Source organism: Hemitrygon akajei, chromosome 1 (genome assembly GCF_048418815.1).
Source record: "Hemitrygon akajei chromosome 1, sHemAka1.3, whole genome shotgun sequence".
NCBI lineage: Eukaryota > Metazoa > Chordata > Chondrichthyes > Myliobatiformes > Dasyatidae > Hemitrygon > Hemitrygon akajei.
In genome coordinates, this window is record NC_133124.1 from 115,727,483 (window position 1) to 115,747,088 (window position 19,606).

The window sequence follows — 19,606 nt, forward strand, 5'->3', positions numbered from 1 at the left end:
GGGAATGACACTGGAGAGGTGGTAATGGGGGACAAAGAAATGGCCAATGAACTTAATAAGCATTTTGCATCAATCTTCGCTACAAAGCACCAGCAGTATCCTAGAAATTCGAGGGTATCAGGGGACAGAAGTCAGTGTAGTTGCTATTACTAAGGAGAAGGTGCTTGGGAGGCTGAAATATCTGAATGTAGATAAGTAACAAATCTGTTGGAATTCTTAAAGGAAATAATAAACATGATAGACAAAAATAAGTCAGTGGATATGCTTACTTGGATTTTCTGAAGGCCTTTGACAAGGTGCTGCACATGAAACTGCTTAACAAGGTAAGAGCCTATGGTGTTACCAGTAAGATACTAGCATGGATAAAAGATTGGCTGACTGGCAGGAGGTAATGAGTGGGAATAAAGGGGACCTTTTCAGGTTGGCTGCTGGTGCGCAGTAGTGTTCTGCAGGGGTTGGTGTTTGGACAGCTTCTTTTCACATTATATGTCAATGACTTGGATGATGGAATTGATGGCTTTGTGGCCAAGTTTGTGGATGATACAAAGATAAGGTGGAGGGGCAGGTAGCATTGAGGAAGAAGAGAGTCTGCAGAAGTACTTGGACAGATTAGGAAAATGGGCAAAGCATGAGAGATGGAATACAGTGCAGGAAAGTGAATGGGCAAGCACATTGGTAAAAAGAATAAAGGCACGGGCTGTCTTCCAAACAGGGAACAAATTCAGAAATCAGAGGTGCAAAGGGACTGGGGGTACTCGTGCCAGATTCTCTAACATTTAACTTGCAGGTTGAGACGATGGTGAGGAAGGCAAATGCAATGTTAGCATTCATTTTGAGAGGACTAGAATATAATAGCAAGGGTGTACTGCTGAGTCATGCGAGTACAGGCCCAGAGCCATCAAACACTCCTCATACTTGTGAACCTCCACTGCAGGCATTGGTCAGACTGCACGCCGAGTGCTGTGAGCAGTTTAGGGCCCGTTACCTAAGAAAGGATTGGAGAGGGTCCAGTGGAGGTTCACAAGTATGAGGAGTGTTTGATGGCTCTGGGCCTGTACTCGCATGGGTTTGGATGAATGGGGGGGGAGGGGGGATCTCATTGCAACCTATTGAATGTTGAGAAACCTAAACGGAGTGGATATAGTTTCCTATAGTGGGAGGGTCTAGGACAAGAGAGCACAGTCTCAGAGTAGCAGGAATCCCTTTAGAAGAAAGATGAGGTGGAATTGCTTTAGCCAGAGAATGGTGATTCTGCGTAATTTATTGCCACAGACGACTGTGGAGTCCAAGTCATTAGGTATACTTAAAGTGAATGTTGATAGGTTCTTGATTGGTATGGGCAGAAGGCTTGAGAATGGGGTTGAGAGGGTTAACAATTTAGCCATGATGAAATGGCAGAGCAGTCTTGAATGACCTAATTCCTCTCCTATGTCTCATGGTCTTATGGACTAAAGGACCTGTATCAAAATGGAGATACCCATTCTGCAAACAGATGAGGCAGAGATGGAGAAACCGGGAAAAGAGATTAGCATAGCAACTGAAATGCTAATAGAATAGCAGCTGAAATGTCCTTCTGATTGACAAGCCTTCCTAAGTCACTCACTTCCAGTGCAACCATTGACATCACAGCCTCTCCTGGTCCTTCCCACACCTCCCTCTTCTCTGCAACTTAAAACCTGTGACTTTCTAGCGCACAACACAAACTGCTGAAGGAAGTCAGTGTGTCAAGCCGCTTATGTGAAGAGAAAGAACTGAAGATGTTTTAGTTTGAGACCCTGCATCAGGACTGAGAGTGGAGAGGAAAGATAGCTGGTATATAGATAATGGGGAGGGGCGGGAGGGGGAGTGTGGCGGTGAGATAGGGACTGGATTTATAGGTGATCAGAGGAGGAGTGAAGATTGATGGGCAGAGGGAGCCAGTGTGTGAGAAAGAGGGAGAGTGGTGGAGATTGGAATTCCGGCATTTGAAGCCTCTGTTTCTCCGCTACATAGGGAAACAATTACTTGCGTTCCACCTGGGTTGTCTACAACCTAATGGGTTGAACACGTAATATAAATTTTCATTTTCAAATATTGCCCCATTTTCCCCCTCCCCTTTCAATGCACCTGTAGTCCTATTTTTTTTGTTCATTTCCCCAATTGCTGCCTTCCCCCACAGCCCCACTTTGTACTTCCGTCTCTTCTCCCTTTTGGTTGCATCCATTTACTACCCATACAATTTCCAACCAAATCCTCTGCCATCTCCCTCCTTTAAATCATTTCCATCGTCACCTTTCCTACTTTTCAGGTTCCAGCACTTTTAGGCCTCCATCCCAGGAGACAAACTATCGACTGGCACGGACATCAAGACCTGTGTGGATGTGTGCATCTGCCTTTGGGAACATACCAAATGTCCCCAGATCAGAAGGTGTGGATGATTCACAGCTTGCTGAGGGATAAACCTATGGCACTTAAGGCCAGTGATCCAGAACCCTACAAGAATTATAGGTGCAACGCACAGATAATAACTCGCTATTCCTTGCTTGCACTATTTATTTAGTCCTATTGTAACTTAAAGTAATTTGTTATGCTCGCACTGTACCGCTGCCAGAAAATAACAAATTTCAGTCAATGATAATAAATCTGATTCTGACTCTGTAACCACACTGACTCCCAAAGCTACCTTGACTACATCTCTTTACACCCTGTTTCTTGTAAAAATGCCACCCATTTCTTCCTGTTTCTCCATCTCTGCTACGTAAGCCTTCCATTCCAGGTCTTCAGTCCTGATGAAGGATCTCAGCCCGAAACGTTGACTGTTCATTTAGATGCTGCCTGATCTGCTGAGTTCCTCCAGCATTTTTGTGTGTGTTTCTCTGGACTTCCTGCACCTAGAGAATCTCTTGTGTTCATCAGAAATTTTCTTTGTTTTCAGGATATGTATCTCCCCTGCTAAAGTTCTCACTTGCATTTCTCACCCAGACTCCAACCAAACAGAACAGAGATAGAACTCCCTTTGTTCATGACCTTTTCTTTCCCAGTCGCAGAAGGCCTTACAGCTCTTCTCATTTCTTTCACTCAAACCTCATGTATAAACCCTCTCCCTGACTCCACTGTTGATGCCATGTTTGGCCCATTCTCTGGAATTCCCTATAACTCTCCATTGGGTCAATCAGCATCTATGGGAAGAAAGCTTTGGGTCGATACCCAACATCAGGATAACTCGATGCCCGCTATGCTCCCATGCTTTGTAAAATCTTCTGGACTTCTAATAATGGATAATATGAAAGGGCATTAACTTTAAGATATTTGTAGGAAAGAAAGGTGGGTTGTCATAGGCAGGATTTTTACACAGAGAATAATAAGGTGCATGGAATGTGCAGCCAGTGGTGGTGGTCGAGGCAGATACCTTTAAGAAATTCTTAGATAGACACATGGGCTATGTATGAGGGAAGGGTTAGATTGATCTAAGACCAGGGAGAGCACAACATCATGGGCTGCAGGACTTGAACTGTGCTGTACTGTTCTATCTTCTACCTTCAATGATAACCTCCTTATAACTAAACATCTCCAAACTGAAGCACACCTGGTACCATTTTTATTATTTTAAAAATGCTATACAAAGGAAAGATCTCAAACCTGAAACGTTAGCTTGTTCTCTTTCCAAACATACTCTCAGACCTGCTGGGTGCTTGCAGCATTTTCAAAAAAATTCAGACTTTCAGTACTGTATTTGCATTTGATCACAGAAATCACATCAGCTCTTCGAGAGACTAGTCTTTTTAAACTGATATTTTCAAGACATCCATTTCTACAGGAGATTTCCTGTTAAAGATATTATGAAAGTATCATCTTAATTTCAGTATAACATTTAAAAATCACTTGTATATTTAAATAAAAGATTAATGGCCTTGTTTTCACCTTTTCAAATACCAATCTGATAATTGTTTGTTTAAATAGGTCCATTTAACACCTCATTATTCATGAACCAATAGGTTTTTCAAGAGGAACTATGCAACATACGGACTGTGGGTTGAATTTGGACCAACTAATTATTCATCCAACCCACAGTACAATTTTAAATTTGGAACAGATAAGCCATAACCAGCACCCTTTATGAAAAAAAATCCATAAAATTGTTAACCCTTCAGATCATAAGATTCTCAAGGATTGTGTGCTGTTTTTAAACACTTAATTTCAAATCTATACAGAGATCATGCCTTTAAGAAACCTTACCTCACTATTCCCCAAGTACTGTCTGAGTAGTGTTAAATCAAAAATGTTTTTAATTCTGTATTAGTATGTGAATTAGCCTTTGTAGAATGAAGACAATTATACCTTTTCATAACTTCAAGATTGAAAATGTACTGCATTTATTCAAATCCACATAAATGATTCAATAATAGCAATCACATTAACTATGCAAATAGGTAATAGTCAGAAAACAAACTGCATATATATATATATATACATATATATATATGTATGGTTAATAGTAAAAATTCCAAAGGGAAATTACAATAAAATTTTTAATAGAAAGTCATGTCCATGCAAGTAAAAGCTAGTGCTATATCATTAGTGCTTTCTTCGTTCTTTGAAACTATCCTCAGAATCTAACTTTTTGGACAATGCTTTTGACACCTACCCGCAATATTCCCTCACGTCATCAAATTTTGTCTGACATTGCTTTTTTGAGTAAGAGCCCCAAGGTGCTTTACTTTGTTACAGATGCCATGCAAATGCAATTTCCTCATTGTACCAGTAAAAGAATCCTTTCCTGCCTTAATTCAGACACAACTAGAGAATTGAAGCACTGCCTATCACACAAATTACAATACGTTGCACAACACATCATCTTGGTTAAACAATCTTAAACTGTCATTTCTAAGGGTGCATTTGATGACAATACTTTAACCAAATATGATTGGTAATATCCCTATCAATCAATTTTAGAGCCCACAGCATAAATGTGATTAGATCAATTTTAAGCACATCATTCATATATACTATGTTCTACTTACTGCATTTTTCAGAAAAATTGCCTCACTTTTACTAGTAAATAATGCTGCAGTCTATTTCTTCTACTCTTTAATTATACTATATATGAACAAATTGACTTTATTTGTTGTACAATAGCCTGGTCAGTCATACGTTCCAACTTTCCTCTAATTCATTGGTTGATGCAGTGTTAATCCACCACTACTCCCTAAATTACATCTTACCCACAGGGCATTCATGCAACACACTCAACTGATGTAGAAAAAAGAAAATGCTGGGAGTACTCAGAAGGTCAGTCATATCTGTGAAGAGAGAAACAGGTTCACATTTCAGGTTGAAGCAGTGATTCACTGACAGTTTGGTCCAACCTAGTACATTGCATTCCATGGTCCTAATGTGGTCTCTAAACCAGATACAGATTGAGTGATCATTTTGCAGAGCACCTCTATCCAATCTACATGAGCTAACATTGAGCTTCCAGATGTCTGTCGTTGTAATTTGTTTTAAATTTTATTGACAGCATGGAGTTGCCCCTTCCAGTTCTACAAGTTGCATCACCTAGCAATCACCCGATTTAATCTAAAAAAAATAATGGGACAATTTACAATGACCAATTAACCTAGCAACCGGTATATCTTTGGAATGTGGGAGGAAATCCACACGTTCAAGGGGAGAGCGTAGAAACTCCTTACAGGCAATGGCAGGAATTGAACCCAGGTCACTGGTACTGTAAAGCATTGTGCTAACCACTACACTACCATGCCACTCCTCCTAATTCCCACTCTGACCTCTCTGCCATTGGCTTGCGCTATTCCAACACCGCCCAATGTAAGCTCAAGTGCAGCACCCGAAAGCTCGACTACTCACCCACCTGAAATATGAACTCTGTTTCTCTCACCACAGACAGTGCCCAAACTGCTGAATATGTTCAGCAAATTTTGAATTAATTTCAGATTCCCAGCATCTGCAGTATTTTATATTTCTGCACTGATTTTGTTTGGTGACCAGCATCAAAGAAGTACACTAGCATGATACTGCTTACCTTACAATGTCCTGTAAGGTTTTTCTCTATTTTAATGCGATTGAAATTCAGAACTCGGTAAAGGTTATTTCAGATGAGTGCTAGCCAGTATCCGGTCATTGATAGTGCTGCCCACCACCATTTTCCTAGTATGAAAATATCACATTTCATAGAACACAGCAAGAGGCCATTTAGTCCAATCTGTCTGTGCCGGCTGTTTGGCCGTTTGATGGGGTTAGCTGGTAAATCCCACTCACCTGCTCTTCACCTGTAGTTTTCTGGATATTTCCTTTCAAAGTGGCATTGGAAAAATCCAAATCTGCTTCTATTCCCCTTCCAGGCAGCAAATTCCAGAGCACAGCTTGGTAGGGGAAAAAAAAAATATTTTTAAATGTGTAAAATCCCTAATGTTAGATATATTTTAACATTCTACAACAAGAACAATTCTAAAATATTTCCATCGAGGTAGTTATTTGTCTACTTGGAATTGTACACTTCAAATAAAGAATTATTGCATATAGGCTATGACTTGATGTGGAGTCATATATAAAAGGGCAAGTCTCATACAGCCTATATGTGTCATCTGAATCTCTAGTTTTATTGCAGTCTCTGAAAACCACTTTTGTCTATTTGCTGTAATTTTTTTTTACCCTTCTTTATCTCTACATTTTTCTCTATCTTACTTTTTCCAGCAATGGTTCTCAGCTCCAGAATTGTAGCTGTGAGCTTGTGAAATGTTTATCTCTCAATGGACTACATTTCTCATCTGGATCCAAGCCTTGCCCTCCTTGTTAATAAAAGATGATGGAAAAGGACTGACCCCATGTCACTGCTTCTGAGGAACCATATTTTAGTCTTTTCGTAACAGACCATTGAAGGTGGTACAGTATAATTCAACAATATTGCCCGTTTATGGAAAAATAATATGCATTTGTTTCAAAAAATACACCCCTATTAATCATAATGCTATAAATATAACTCACTAACAATTTCTAGAATGATCATGTTGCCAATGAACTCAAATATTCGTTATCCTAGAAATATATCCTTTAGTCTAAAGGATTTTAGCAGGGACCCAATTGATTAAAATGTTTGAATGCCATTAAAGTATAAATTGTCAATTATTTGGTAATATTACCCCATAAATAGTAAATCTTGATATTGTAGCCATTTTTTTCAAAGGAACTGAAATGTATGCAGAAGATGACAGTTTATTACAAGGAATAATTGAGATCTTGTTCTTTAACCATTTAAAAAATACAGCAGACTCAGGACATTGACTTGCTAGTGAATCCTCCAAGAACAAAGAGTTGTGGTATAGAGAGTCAACCCCGGGCACACTTGCATGCAAAGTAGATTATTTCCATTGTTAGAAACTAAACAAGGATCATATACATCAAATACACCAAAGGGAATATTAATTTCAGGTTCCAAATTATAAGTGATTTTAATTACTTGCACTTTTGGCTTGCTAATTTTGAGATTCAGTGAAGAAAGAAGGGATGGGGGTGAGGTGTTTAATATAAATTTCCAAAGGTTTATTAAGAAAGCCACTACAGGGGCAATGAATATATTCCATCTTTGGAAAGGGAAATAGGCAATCATGCTGGGGGGGGGGGGGAAGAACAGGTGGGTGAAGTAAGGGCAGAGAGATGTGAAGACTAACATCAGAACTGTTTGTGCAGTGAAATTCTACAATTCCAGCTAAACGTGAGCTCTGATTGGGACGGGTTATCATAACCAATGTACCAGGTGTAGTTGGATGCTCGATTATAATTTTCTTCACGAATCTACACAACTTCTTGAAACAATTCAGTTAACCTGGAACTTGGGCGGACCATTGTGAAGGGCCATAACGTTGGAAGAAAATGAGAGAAATGCAGTCGTTTTTGTTTAGTGAATCCAACTTAAATTACTAGGAGCATCGTCAGTCCAGGTACTGGATGTCAATGCTCTCAAAATATATGTTGGACATTAGCAAACTGTTTCATCATAAAATAGAGAAACAACCAAGATTTCTTTATGAATCTACCACTCACCAGTTTTGAGACGGTGTTGACAGTTTTACCGCGCAAGGGATCTTTGCGCCAATGCCTTTTAGAACCAAGTTTCTTGAATTCTGTTGCTTAACCTCACCTCCCTGCACCTCCTACAGCCAAATGAATCCTTGCGTGAGTGCATTTGAAGGATCATTATTTGATCTTCGTGCGTTGTGTGTTTCGGAATAATGGAATTTATGTTAAGTACGACAGCGGCCATTCACTGGAACCATTCTAATTTCACTGTGTGGCAGGTAACCCCTTAAGCACCGCGGTGGAAGTTTTCGCCGAAATGAGATAAAAGTCCCCTCTGCGTATGTTGACTGTGAAACTGTGTCGGACAAAGACCCATTTCTGTGCTTTATCTGATCTGAGTTTGTATCAGAACTTGGCAGAAAATCGTTTCCGTGGACGTTTGAATGTATGTGAATGGAGTGATTTTGTCAAGGAAATTCTGCGTCCGGGATCGAATTGTTCACTGACATACAACCACAAACCTATTGTGCCGTGATTTAAAAAAAAACAAATTTAATATCCCATTCTCTACGATTTTAATGTCTGGTGTGCTGAGTTTTAATGCAACAGCTAAAACTTCGAAACATTTTTGGTTTAATTCTTTAATTAAAGTTCATTTATTTAGCTTTCTATGAAGGGATTAAACCGAATCGTATCTTTAAACGTGCTGAAAATACATTTCTAAATCAAAATGTTAAAATGTTAACAAGATTAAAAGCTCTGAACGTTATTCTAAGAACTCTGAATCCTCTTCTGTACATATCCCGGGTTTGGAAACAAATTAAAATATTTCAAGAATAACATTAAGGATTGGGATCATTTCGATATTAACAGTACGATGGTCACAAACTAACTAGTTCATCTGAAACCCACTGAATTATTAAAAGAACACCTTTCCCCCAATAAATAATGGTATTAAAGAAATAAATAGAACTGACTTGGAGAGTTCCAGTTCGAGTTGGATTCCGTGGTCCATATGGAATGTAGGCTTTTTTCTTTGCGGTTTGGGTTTGAATTAGATGCACAAGTAAACACATTTATAAAGGACTTCAATGACAGGAATAAAATTAGTTTCATTTATGTTTAAGACAGCTGAAATTCTGTGAAAGTTTTTTCCCCCCTGTGTTTAAGTGTAAACTGAGAGTTTCCTTGGTAGTTTTGAGAGACCTTTTTTTACTTAAATCAACCCTTTTCTCTTTATGTTTCTTGTACCAAGACAATTTGATTCGCTCTCTGTAGATTTCAAATGTCTGCGCCTTTTGATCAGAGTATTACTCTCTCTCCCTCTCTCTCTCTCTCTCTCTCTCTCTCTCTCTCTGCTTGTGGAGGTTTACAAAGAACAGTCTCATTTTGTGGGGTTGAATAACCTTCTAATAACCGGCGTTAATCGCTCGCTCTTATGATCAAGGTATCAAGGCTAGTCGCCATCACTTTAACACAGGTCAGACAGAAGAGAGCCTTTCCGGTTTTAAAATCTTGCTCCAAAACCCCCCTATTTGTTTCTCTTTTCCTTAAAAACGTATTTCCACATATTGTTTCATCTTCCTAGAATGTTTATTTATTTAAGGTCGAGATTTTCTCGCAGAATTCACCGGTAGGCAATCTCCCTAATTTTGACGTGGGCATAAAGGACAAGATAGCTTCTGGCTGACGCTTAACTGTGGTCTTCAGAATGTGTACAACCTGGTTTTGTAGTCGCCGCGATCGTCCCACAAGTCACGCGAACAATGTTACCTGCGCGTGTAATCTGCAATAGCACTGACTAAAATGATCTATACCGCCGCTCGTCAGGGCATCCCGCTGTTGGAGTTACATCCTCCTATCGGGTTGAAGCAGGTACAAACACTCCAGATGTTCTGACAGAGAATCTCGATTTAAGGCTGCGACTCCAAAATAAAAGCGCAACGAGTTTGCAAAAGCCGAGACCGCGTATTGCGAGGTTAATCCTGAGAAAGTCTCAAATTTAAAAATAAGTGTCGTGCCTGAATGCAGAATCCTGGAAGCCATGTTTTAAAGAAATAAAAAGATTATACAATTTGTATCGAATGATGATTAGGAATCACCCCACCAATGAAGCCTTCAAATTATTTCCTTAAAACATGGGTTTGTAATGTCTTATTCTGCCACAATCATAACCAAATTGAATTTACGACTGAACAAAATATGGAGAAAATGGTTCAGTAAGTTTACCCAAACCCGCAAGGTGCTGTGTATAAATGAGGATGCAGTTCAAATGAAATTTTGGTGAATTTAAAAAAAAATCGAAATCGTATTTTGGATTATTGTCAATATGCCTTTTTCTTTTAAACATACATTCCCACGCGTTGTAAAATATTTAACGACTACCTTATCCTCATTAACTGTTTATGATAACGAGAAAGGAATATTAAATCTCCCAGGCTCTCTCATAGGTAAAACAACAAAAAAAAAGATATATTCCTTCGTGTGGCATCAGGAATCAGATTTTTTTGAAGAATAAGTAAGGTGAATAGAACGTCGAGGGCGTCTTTATGAGTTTGAACCGTAGGTACTTGTTTGCATAAGGACTCTAAAAACAGGTTGTGGAATATCCACAATCTACCAGGGCAGAGATTTACCAGAACAATTTACCAGGACAGGAATGCCTCTATAGCCAAACTATTTGGTGTATATCGAACGCCGGTGAAGTAGAAATTACACAATTTAATTCTATTTTATTCAGAAAAGGACGTAGTTGGGAAAAGGGCCATCTTTGTGTGTGCGTCCTTCTGTTCTTCAAGCGGACCTGAATTGTATGTCCTCGTGTATCGTTTATCAGCAGTGGCTAACTTGACTATTAAAGAAGTTAAAATCCTGTGTGGTCCAACCGTTCTAATTGCGGTTCGCTCACCTACCGAGGGGCACTCGAGAATCCAGTTTAGAAAACGCGTGTAAAGTGACCCATTCTTCGTGGAGGGCACTATTCGGTATTTGGACATCAGAATTCCACTTCATAACACAGTGCACGCTCTCTCAACTGAACTGCGAATGGAACGCTGGAATACCGGACAGGTCTCCAACTATACTTGACACTGACATGCGCCGCATGTCTGGGGAACTGGAGGTGCGTTAATAAAGTTGTGACTCTCGATACATCGCACAAAAATGGAATATATGGAGAGAAAGAGAGAGAGAGAGAGAGAGAGAGAGAGAGAGAGAGAGAGAGAGAGAGAGAGAGAGAGAGAGAGAGAGAGAGAGAGAGAGAGAGAGAGAGAGAGAGAGAGAGAGAGAGAGAGAGAGAGAGAGAGAGAGAGAGGGAGAGAGAGAGAGAGAGAGAGAGAGAGAAAGGAGAAGTGGTGGCAGGGGGTGAGGGGATTGGGACTGCAGTGCCATCTGAACCAGGGTTATTTTATTTTATTCCTGATTCTGCCGAGATATACCCTAATGTTCAAACGCAAGATGTTGTTGCAATTCTGTAGCGCCACGAGAGTGATGAAAACGGTTAAAATCCCAAGGTTTGCTTTGTAAAAGAAGTACATTCCATTATGAGTAATGACTAATCCCGCTCCTGATTTGGATATCTTAATCTACAATATAATATCCAGATCCTGCAACGCTCTTTTCCCCCGTGTGGGATAAGTACAAAAGTGTAAAATTTTAAAAAAAGGCAATGCTATTGCTTACAGGGACTAACTTACACGTTGTAATAAAACATCCGCAATGTTGGGAGTTATTAAGAGAATTTTTTCACTGCGTGGAGTTCTGTGGCACTCTCTCTCTCTCTCTCTCTCTCCCTCTCTCTCTCTCTCTCGACTCGATGTACTGCCCCCAGTTAGTCCGTCAGTCACTCAGTGTGAGTGTATCTGTGTCAGTCTACAGCCCACACGTAACCGCGCTTGGAACTGACGCACAGGCACTCAAAAGGCATACAGACAGACTGACAGATAGATGGACGGGTTATGACGGACGGATGAGTGCACAGATGTCAGGGCGGAACCTGGAGTTGTTCTATACGTATCACCTCCACACGCACTTCTAACATTCAAGTGCAAGTGGGTCGGACATTATTTTTCCAATCCCCCCCACTCCCCTTTTTATTTCCTTTTTTTAAAAACCAAATTCAAGAGGATTTGTGACTCAGAACCGGGGATCATCGGCAGATCGCTATGTTGTAAAAAAAACCCACGTTCGACCGACCGTTTCCAGCGGAAGTTTTACTTTTAAATTTGCGGTCGAGCTAAAATTCTGGAGATGCACTCACCGATTGCGGAGCGGTAATTCTGCGTGTGCGGGGGGTTGGCGCGTTGAACGCGAACCGCTTCTCTGAAGTTCGGGCTCAGCGTATTCCGTTGCCCGTTTTCTCATGGTGCCGCTGGCAGACGAAGCGTTGGACTCCGGGAGACGGCGCGAGAGGGACCCGGCGACTCGACAGCGGTGAGCAGTAGTCGCTGGAGGCAGCCCAACCCCAGACTTGTAACGTGGAGTCGGGCGAAGCAGCCAGCGTAACAACACCCCCTCCTCCCTACCAACCCTAAACAGGTCACCGAGCGACCAACAGGGAGCAAAAAACAAGGAATAAAGTTAAGCAAAGTGCCACAACAGTTAATGCACGCACTGGGGAATTTCAGTTATTATTGCTTGGATTTGACCAGCTGCATTCTTTATATGAGGAGAAGAGGAACTTGTATTCGAGAAAATATTCTCTGTCGTTGGTTTTACGGCACAAACTCGGTACAAAGAGAGGTGGGCGGTAGTGCAAAATACGATTGTATGGAGTAATATTTCTGAGTAAGATCAGTGCAAGGAAGAACGCGGCAGAGAAAGAGAGAGCGGGAGGACCTCCTCTTCCCGTACGAAGCATCCACTTCCTTAAAGGTGTAACGAATCAATCTGGAGCCGAGTTTCGACCAACCAAAAGTAGAAGAGGGAAAAATGCGAAATCCGTGTACTCTGCACAACTATAACCCAAAATAGCGGACATATGTTTGAAGAAACAGTATTAACTTGAAAGAAGGAGAAGACTTTTGTTCAATTGGAGACTTAATTGACAATTAGTTGGAAAGTTCACATTACAACATCCCGCTTGGCAAATAACCACTTCTAGAGACCGCCGACAGAAAAATCCCAAGGCCAGCAGAGCTGCAGTCTTCGTAGTTTTTTTTTTGTTTCTTTCAGCATATAAGTTTGGAATATTGAGGTCCTATAAATGTAGAAACGCCACGGGGGATTTTAAGATTTAAAGAAAGGTTGGGGAAAACCTTAATAATCAAATCTTACTGGCTGTCCAAGCGGCTGAATCCTCATCTAGGAATTGCAAACAATTTCACCGGGTAGCGAGAGAAAAAGCAGCTACGGTTTACCAGTGCATCTCGCAGACAAACGCCACTTAGATTTGGATCGCAAACAGAAATCTTTTAAATGTTGCTGCGCTGCGTTAATACTTCCCTGAGCAAAGGAGATCATTGAGAACATTGCAATGCACTGGTGTCTATAAGCGAAGAGGAGATTATCCCTGGGCACTCACTGCTCGATGGCTCTGTGGATCCGTTGAGACTGTCTTGCGTGGTGGATTTCCCCAAAGCCCAACAGAGAGTTTTTCTCCCCACCGCCTCCGCCCCCTTCACAAAAAAATAATAATACTGATGGTGCAGAAATAGTTCACAGCTCTCTCACTCAACTGTGTGTGATGTCTTGGCTGCATTGATTGAAGTGCTGTAAGTGGGCGCAGAGTGAGTGAGAGAGAGAGAGAGAGAGAGACCTGAGGTGCTAAGTAACTGTAGTGTGTGTCTGTCTTATGCACATGAAGCAGTGGCTGGAACCCTTCTCACTCCCACTCTTATCTCCTGTCACTGAGGAGCTCTTCCGAGCGGCCGAGGCATTTTATCGATATCCACACTACAAAGCCTTAGCAGAGTGAGGATACCACATCAGACCCACGCCTCCTTCCCTCTTTCAAGAGCAGTAACTTTTCCTCCCCCATCCCCTTTTTGTCCCTACCACCACATCTCCCTACTGCACCCTCCCCAATACACACACACTCCCTCACCTACCACCACTCCCAAAAAAAATTGCTACTTTTTCGCCCTCCTGCCTTTTATTGGTCTGCATGAAAACACCGAGATTAAAGTCAAAACTCTGGAAAGTCCCAACCGGCATCAGAAGCAGTCAGAGCCATGCCGAGAAGAAAACAGCAGGCGCCGCGTCGGTCGGCAGGTAAGATCGCCAGAGAGAGAGAGAGAGAGAGAGAGAGAGAGAGAGAGCGAGAGAGAGGGAGAGGACTTTATTTTGCATTTCATCCAAATCCTGTGCCCAAAGCAAGATACGGAGATAGTGATAAATTTTTAGGGCTATTTCCCCTCACTAACACTAACCACCCTCCCACCCCCCTCTCTATATTGCATTTGTGTGTATGTTATGCAGATGGGTACACTATTTCCCCGAGTGAGTGGCGTGGTTTGTCAGCTGTCTGTCAAACGCTGTCCTGATCATTCAAGATCCCCCTGTGCCGCGTCGACGATCTGCTGGCTGCATCTCCACCAGAGCCCCTCACCTGTTTGTGTACCCCCACCCCCTCCCCGACCCAGAGACACGCTCTCCCCCCCCCCCCCCCCCCCTCCAATCAGGAGTGCAGCTCGCTTTTTTTTCGTTTTACACAATATAGCATTGAAGCACTGAAAGTCTGGACATTCGCACTAGAACAAAAAAAGACAATATTGTGTTTCTTTTTCTCTTTAAAAATAAGGAAGTGAAAATTTCCCAAAAAAAACAAACAATGATGTTTTAAAATGACAAGTCACCCCCTCGATAAGAGGTATATGCAGTATGGACCTGTCAGGGAATGCTGTAAGTTTTTTACCCTATTGTTTGAATGTATGTCTTTAAAATGAAAGCAAATGAAGAGGGCAAGTTTTTTAACTGCAAGATTTTTTTGTGTGGTCAACGGGACCTAGTTTTTTTCCCACTCTTTCTATCCCTAATAGACGATCCCTATCCTTGATTTGACATGTGATTGATCCTCTGTCATCCAGGCATCCTTTGATCTATTCATTCCTGATAACATCAATAAATCACTCACCATAGCAACCCACATGTTCCTGACGTGGTGCACACTAAGCCACAACACTTATCATTATTTTACCCTCAACCCCACAAGTTTGCCTTCATCCCTTCCCTTCACATTTCCCTATCGACCCTTACAAGTTTTAAGCTCTCTTTATTCTCTCATTCCGCTCTCCCGTCCCATTCAAGTACAAAATAATTAACTTGATATTCCTTTTTACTTTAAAAAACGCACCACCGAAACAATTCTCCATTGTGCATGTTCTAATTGTACTTTTTATTGGGATGAGATTTACAACTGCGGGTGGGTCAGTCTGGATGACATTGCACGTCTCGATTTAATTCGTGGGTTATCGGATATTTGCAACTTTGAACAACAAATATTTTATATAAGCGGCCCTGGACATTTGATTCAAGCGTGATGGTGCATGATAATTCGTCCTGACAGCTCTTACATAGAAACAAGCCGTCAAGGCGACTTTTTCCAATATTGATTTAATTGTCTGTCTTTTGACAGGCACATACATCATTGGTTTTAATGGCCAATCAAAAGTTGGCAGGCTTTAGTGTTTCAGTTCTTTGCTGTACATGACATTTGGCATGCTTAATCAAAATGCAGGTTTGCAATTGCAAAGGAGTTGATGACTAAGTCATCTGCTGTTTAAACAGATAGGAAATTAGCTGAAAAGATGCAAAAATATCTTTTGTAGTAGCACTTTAAGCACATTTCACATTTGAAGCTTGGGTTCATTAGGATATCTCTTGCCTTGTCCAACTGCGCCACTTGACATCTCCCCCCCCTCCCCAGACAGTATCTAGAAAGTCTTAAAGAAATTACTTGGGCCCTAAAGATGTGGGCCAACTGTTCCCATGCAGGGGAGTTCAAGGTGAGGATGCAGGGAAGGGAAACATTTCCATTGCTTCTGCATGGGTGTAAGGAAAGGAGAAAACATTTCTTCACAAACTAGGAGACCTTGGAATTATCACTTGCAAAAATGAAAGGAGAGAACGGGGATGTTTCTCCCGTTTCATTACAAAGCATCTAATTATCTGTAAACTTGATGGATTTGTGACAGGTTCAATGATTAATGCTGATAAATTTAGTAAGGTGTCAGGTTGGCAGTCATTTTGATGTGATCAAGTTGATATTATACAGTCCCTATAGCCTGTAGTGCAGTATTAACTCAATTTACTGGTGCAGGTGACAAATGGACTTTACTACCTGACTAATCATGACAATGCTGCTTTAATCACTTCAGTAATCCTGCTGCTAAAATAACTCTGAGGCCAGACTAAAACATTCCATCTATGTTTCTTCTTCCTGTCCAATCTAAGAGGTTACTGCAGCTTTTTTCCCTTTTCATCTGACATCAATTTCATTTTAATAAACATTTTCGGTCTTACATGGAGTCCACAGCTTGTGGTCACCGATAGTCCATACTGCTGTTCACATCCCATGCAAGCTTCTGCCCTCATCTCCACTCCCTCATCATCATCTCTGCCTATTATCTTCTCACCCGTGTTTACTCCGCTTTTTTCAATGCGCAGCCTGAACTACTCCATTTGGGAATGAGTTCCACATCCTGACCGGACAGGAATTTCATTTGAATCTGTTATTACAATTTAAAGTTATTATTAGGATTTTAAACCTGATGCGATGAACAAGTGAAGGAACAGCTACTGTAAATGTTACTGCATCTCATTTTGCTGCTCCGTGCAATGTTTGGTGGCTGTATTAATCCAGGTTGTTCTAGGTGTCGATATAGCGTTCACATGGCAGAATGTGCCAGCAGTGTGTACCGGAATGAAGTTAATTTAGTTGGCATGTGTGTGTGTGTGTGTGTGGGGTGGGGGGGAACATTTGTTTTAAATTACCAATCCCCTCTTAAAGCTTTGTTAGGGTTTGTGCACATATTGAAAACTAAAGAGGTGATCAAAATGTGATGCTTAAGGAGAAGATAGCACAGAGAGAAGAAAACTATTTCCCTTGGTATGTGTGTCTAGAACAAGAGAGAGGGGGCTGAGCAAAATTGGAGCAAAGCCATTGAAAAGTCAGAATTTGTTCATCCAGAGGGCAGTGGTATTCTGGCTGTCCACTTCCCCACAAACTAAGACATTTTAGTTAGCAGGTAGTTCGAGACAAGCGGACGACATGGCAAAACTTATCAGATATGGTCAATGGCGGAAATGTCTTGAGGGGTTGGATGACTTATTCCTCATTCTCTCTCACTATTCTGCAAGGAAAAATAACTGGAACTGTGGAGTGAGTGGATTTACTCCCGGGTGCTCGGCTACAGCAGCCACTGTGAAAGGAGCTTTTGCATTTCACTTGAAAATCCCAGCAAGGTGTCAACATTTGGTATCTCAGCTGGTAGGCAGTCACTGTGTGAAATGACCTGAGAGGCCAGGAATTAATCCACCTGTTCATATCTGTAAATGATTTGGAATATTAAGTCCTGTTCAGGTGTGAATACTAAACCCAATCGAACAAGGTGTAGAAAGGAAGAGATTTACTGCACACAAGGAGGTAATTTGGCACTTTGCTTCCCCGCTGCCTGTAAAAAAAGAGCAACTGAGACTAAGTCCACTTGCCGACTCCATAACCCACCTGAGCAGGGTACAGTCTATCATGCGGGCACTTTTCTCTCTTCCAGTTTTCCAGCCAGTTCCATATTTTCATGACTGTGTGAATAAGATTTTCTTTCCACTGAATCTTCAATCTACCAACGTACATTTTTGCTCTAATATATGTCTGCTGATGGTATAAGGGGAAGCAGTTTTATGAGTGTGTGCGATCTCTGTGTATGCTAATGTTAGTAATATACATAATGTAAGGAAATGCCCGGAGATTTGAACTTCAGCTGTATTCTACTAATGTCCATTGACTCCCACTAAGCCATCTTCACCTTAAATACAATTTGGCTTCAGTTATATGTACTGAGATGGTGCTTGAGGTCATAGGTTAAGGGTGAAAGGTAAAATATTTAAAGGGGACCTAATGGGAATTTCTTCACCGAGATGGTGGTGCAAGTGTGGAATGAGCAGCCAGCTCAAGTGGTGGATGTGAGTTCAATTGCCGCATTTAAGCAAAGTTTCAAACGTCGATGAAAGGGTTATGGAGGGATACAGTCCAGCTGTGGGTTGGTGGGACTCGGCAGAATAACAGTTTGGAATGCATTAGATGGGCTAAAGGGTCTTAATCTGTGCTGTGGTGCTCAATGACTCTATGAGAACAAATGTTACAGTTTTATTCCTTAGTGTACTTGAGTGTAAAATGGACGACTGTATTCAATACCTCATGGTTCTAATATTTTTCCCTCCCTGAGTTCTGCTGAAACAGATTAATTCATCACTATCACTTTGGTGTTAGAGGGAGCTTGCTGTGTGCAAATTGATTGCTGTGTTTCCCATACTTCAAAGAAGTATTTAATTATCTGTGAAATGTTTTTAGATGATCTATTATACAAACCACCATTGTGATGCAAGCTTTTCTTCTTTTTCTCTCTGCACTTAATATATTTATATACTACTTTAAAATTGGTTCTGTTCTGTTCTATAATGGCCTGCAGACATTGCGAGCAAAGCCTTTATATATTGTCCATCTGTAACTGCCCTGAAACTCAGTGCACATTTTAGAGGACAGTTAAGAGTCACATCACTATGAGCATGTCACATACAGGATAGATTTCCTTCCTTGGAGAACATTAGTGAACTAGATGGATTTTCACAGTTACTGTGTATTCAAATGTTTGATTTTCATTGCAACTCAAGAAGATGAGTTTTTAAATTCCAGATTGAATTAATTAGTGGGTTATAAATTCCCCAGCTACTGTGGTGGGATTTGAATTTGCATCTCTGGACCACTGGACACAAGTCCAGTAATTTGACCACAGTGTCACGATACAAATTGTGTTTCAGTTTAATCTGTGGATCTATCAATTAGTTTTTTTTTATCGGGGTGTGCTTTACCGTTCCTTCATCTTTCTGAAGCTATGAGAATGTAATATGTCCACCTGCGTTTCCTGTGCTATAGAGACCTCATCTCAGTGCGAATGGTTGAAGTTTGAACAACATTTTGTTGGACAGTTGATGTATTAGGCTTGGATAGTTAGCCTCAAGGCTTAAATACACAACTTGGTTGAGAGTTGAGTGGTTGAGTGGGGTTTCCGAGAGCATCTGAAGTTGCCCAGATGCTCTGGCTTATCTTTCTATAAGCCCAACTGCAAACTGATTGACCTGTCATTGTTTTTTGGAGCTTGCTACGCACAAACCATTGATCACTTCTCTATTGTAAAGGATTTCAGAAGCCAAATTATTGGGGGTAAAGAGGATGTCATTCGACTTTTGAAGGATCGGGGAACTGGCACAGAAGAGGAGTGGAGGCGTACAACAGATCAGCCATGGTCATACTGAATGGCAGGGCAGACTAGAGGGGCTGAGTGGCCCAGTCCTGTTCCCATTTTCTTATGGTCACAGTAACATGGATAGCAACAATACTTGCATTCGCACTGCAGTCAGCATGGAGATTGAGGAAACT

The 19,606-nt window shown here is 41.1% G+C and overlaps 1 protein-coding gene and 1 long non-coding RNA gene across 3 annotated transcripts in view; one reads left to right on the top strand and one right to left on the bottom strand.

Annotated features, from left to right (window-relative positions):
• LOC140730317 (uncharacterized) overlaps positions 1 to 12,408 on the bottom strand; it is a 75,089-nt gene extending 62,681 nt beyond the window's left edge. For both annotated transcript variants that reach the window (XR_012099559.1, XR_012099557.1), the window contains exons 1-2: positions 12,272 to 12,408; positions 6,256 to 6,359 (exon numbers count right to left, since the gene is read on the bottom strand). This is a non-coding gene — a long non-coding RNA (uncharacterized lncRNA). The remainder of the gene's footprint in view (positions 1 to 6,255; positions 6,360 to 12,271) is intronic.
• A 1,168-nt stretch (positions 12,409 to 13,576) lies between these two features.
• The window catches only part of tshz1 (teashirt zinc finger homeobox 1), a 232,088-nt gene continuing 226,058 nt past the window's right edge, over positions 13,577 to 19,606 (top strand). Inside the window, exon 1 of the mRNA XM_073050550.1 lies at positions 13,577 to 14,223. Within this exon, the coding sequence (XP_072906651.1) occupies positions 14,184 to 14,223 (40 nt within the window). The 5' untranslated portion in view covers positions 13,577 to 14,183. The remainder of the gene's footprint in view (positions 14,224 to 19,606) is intronic.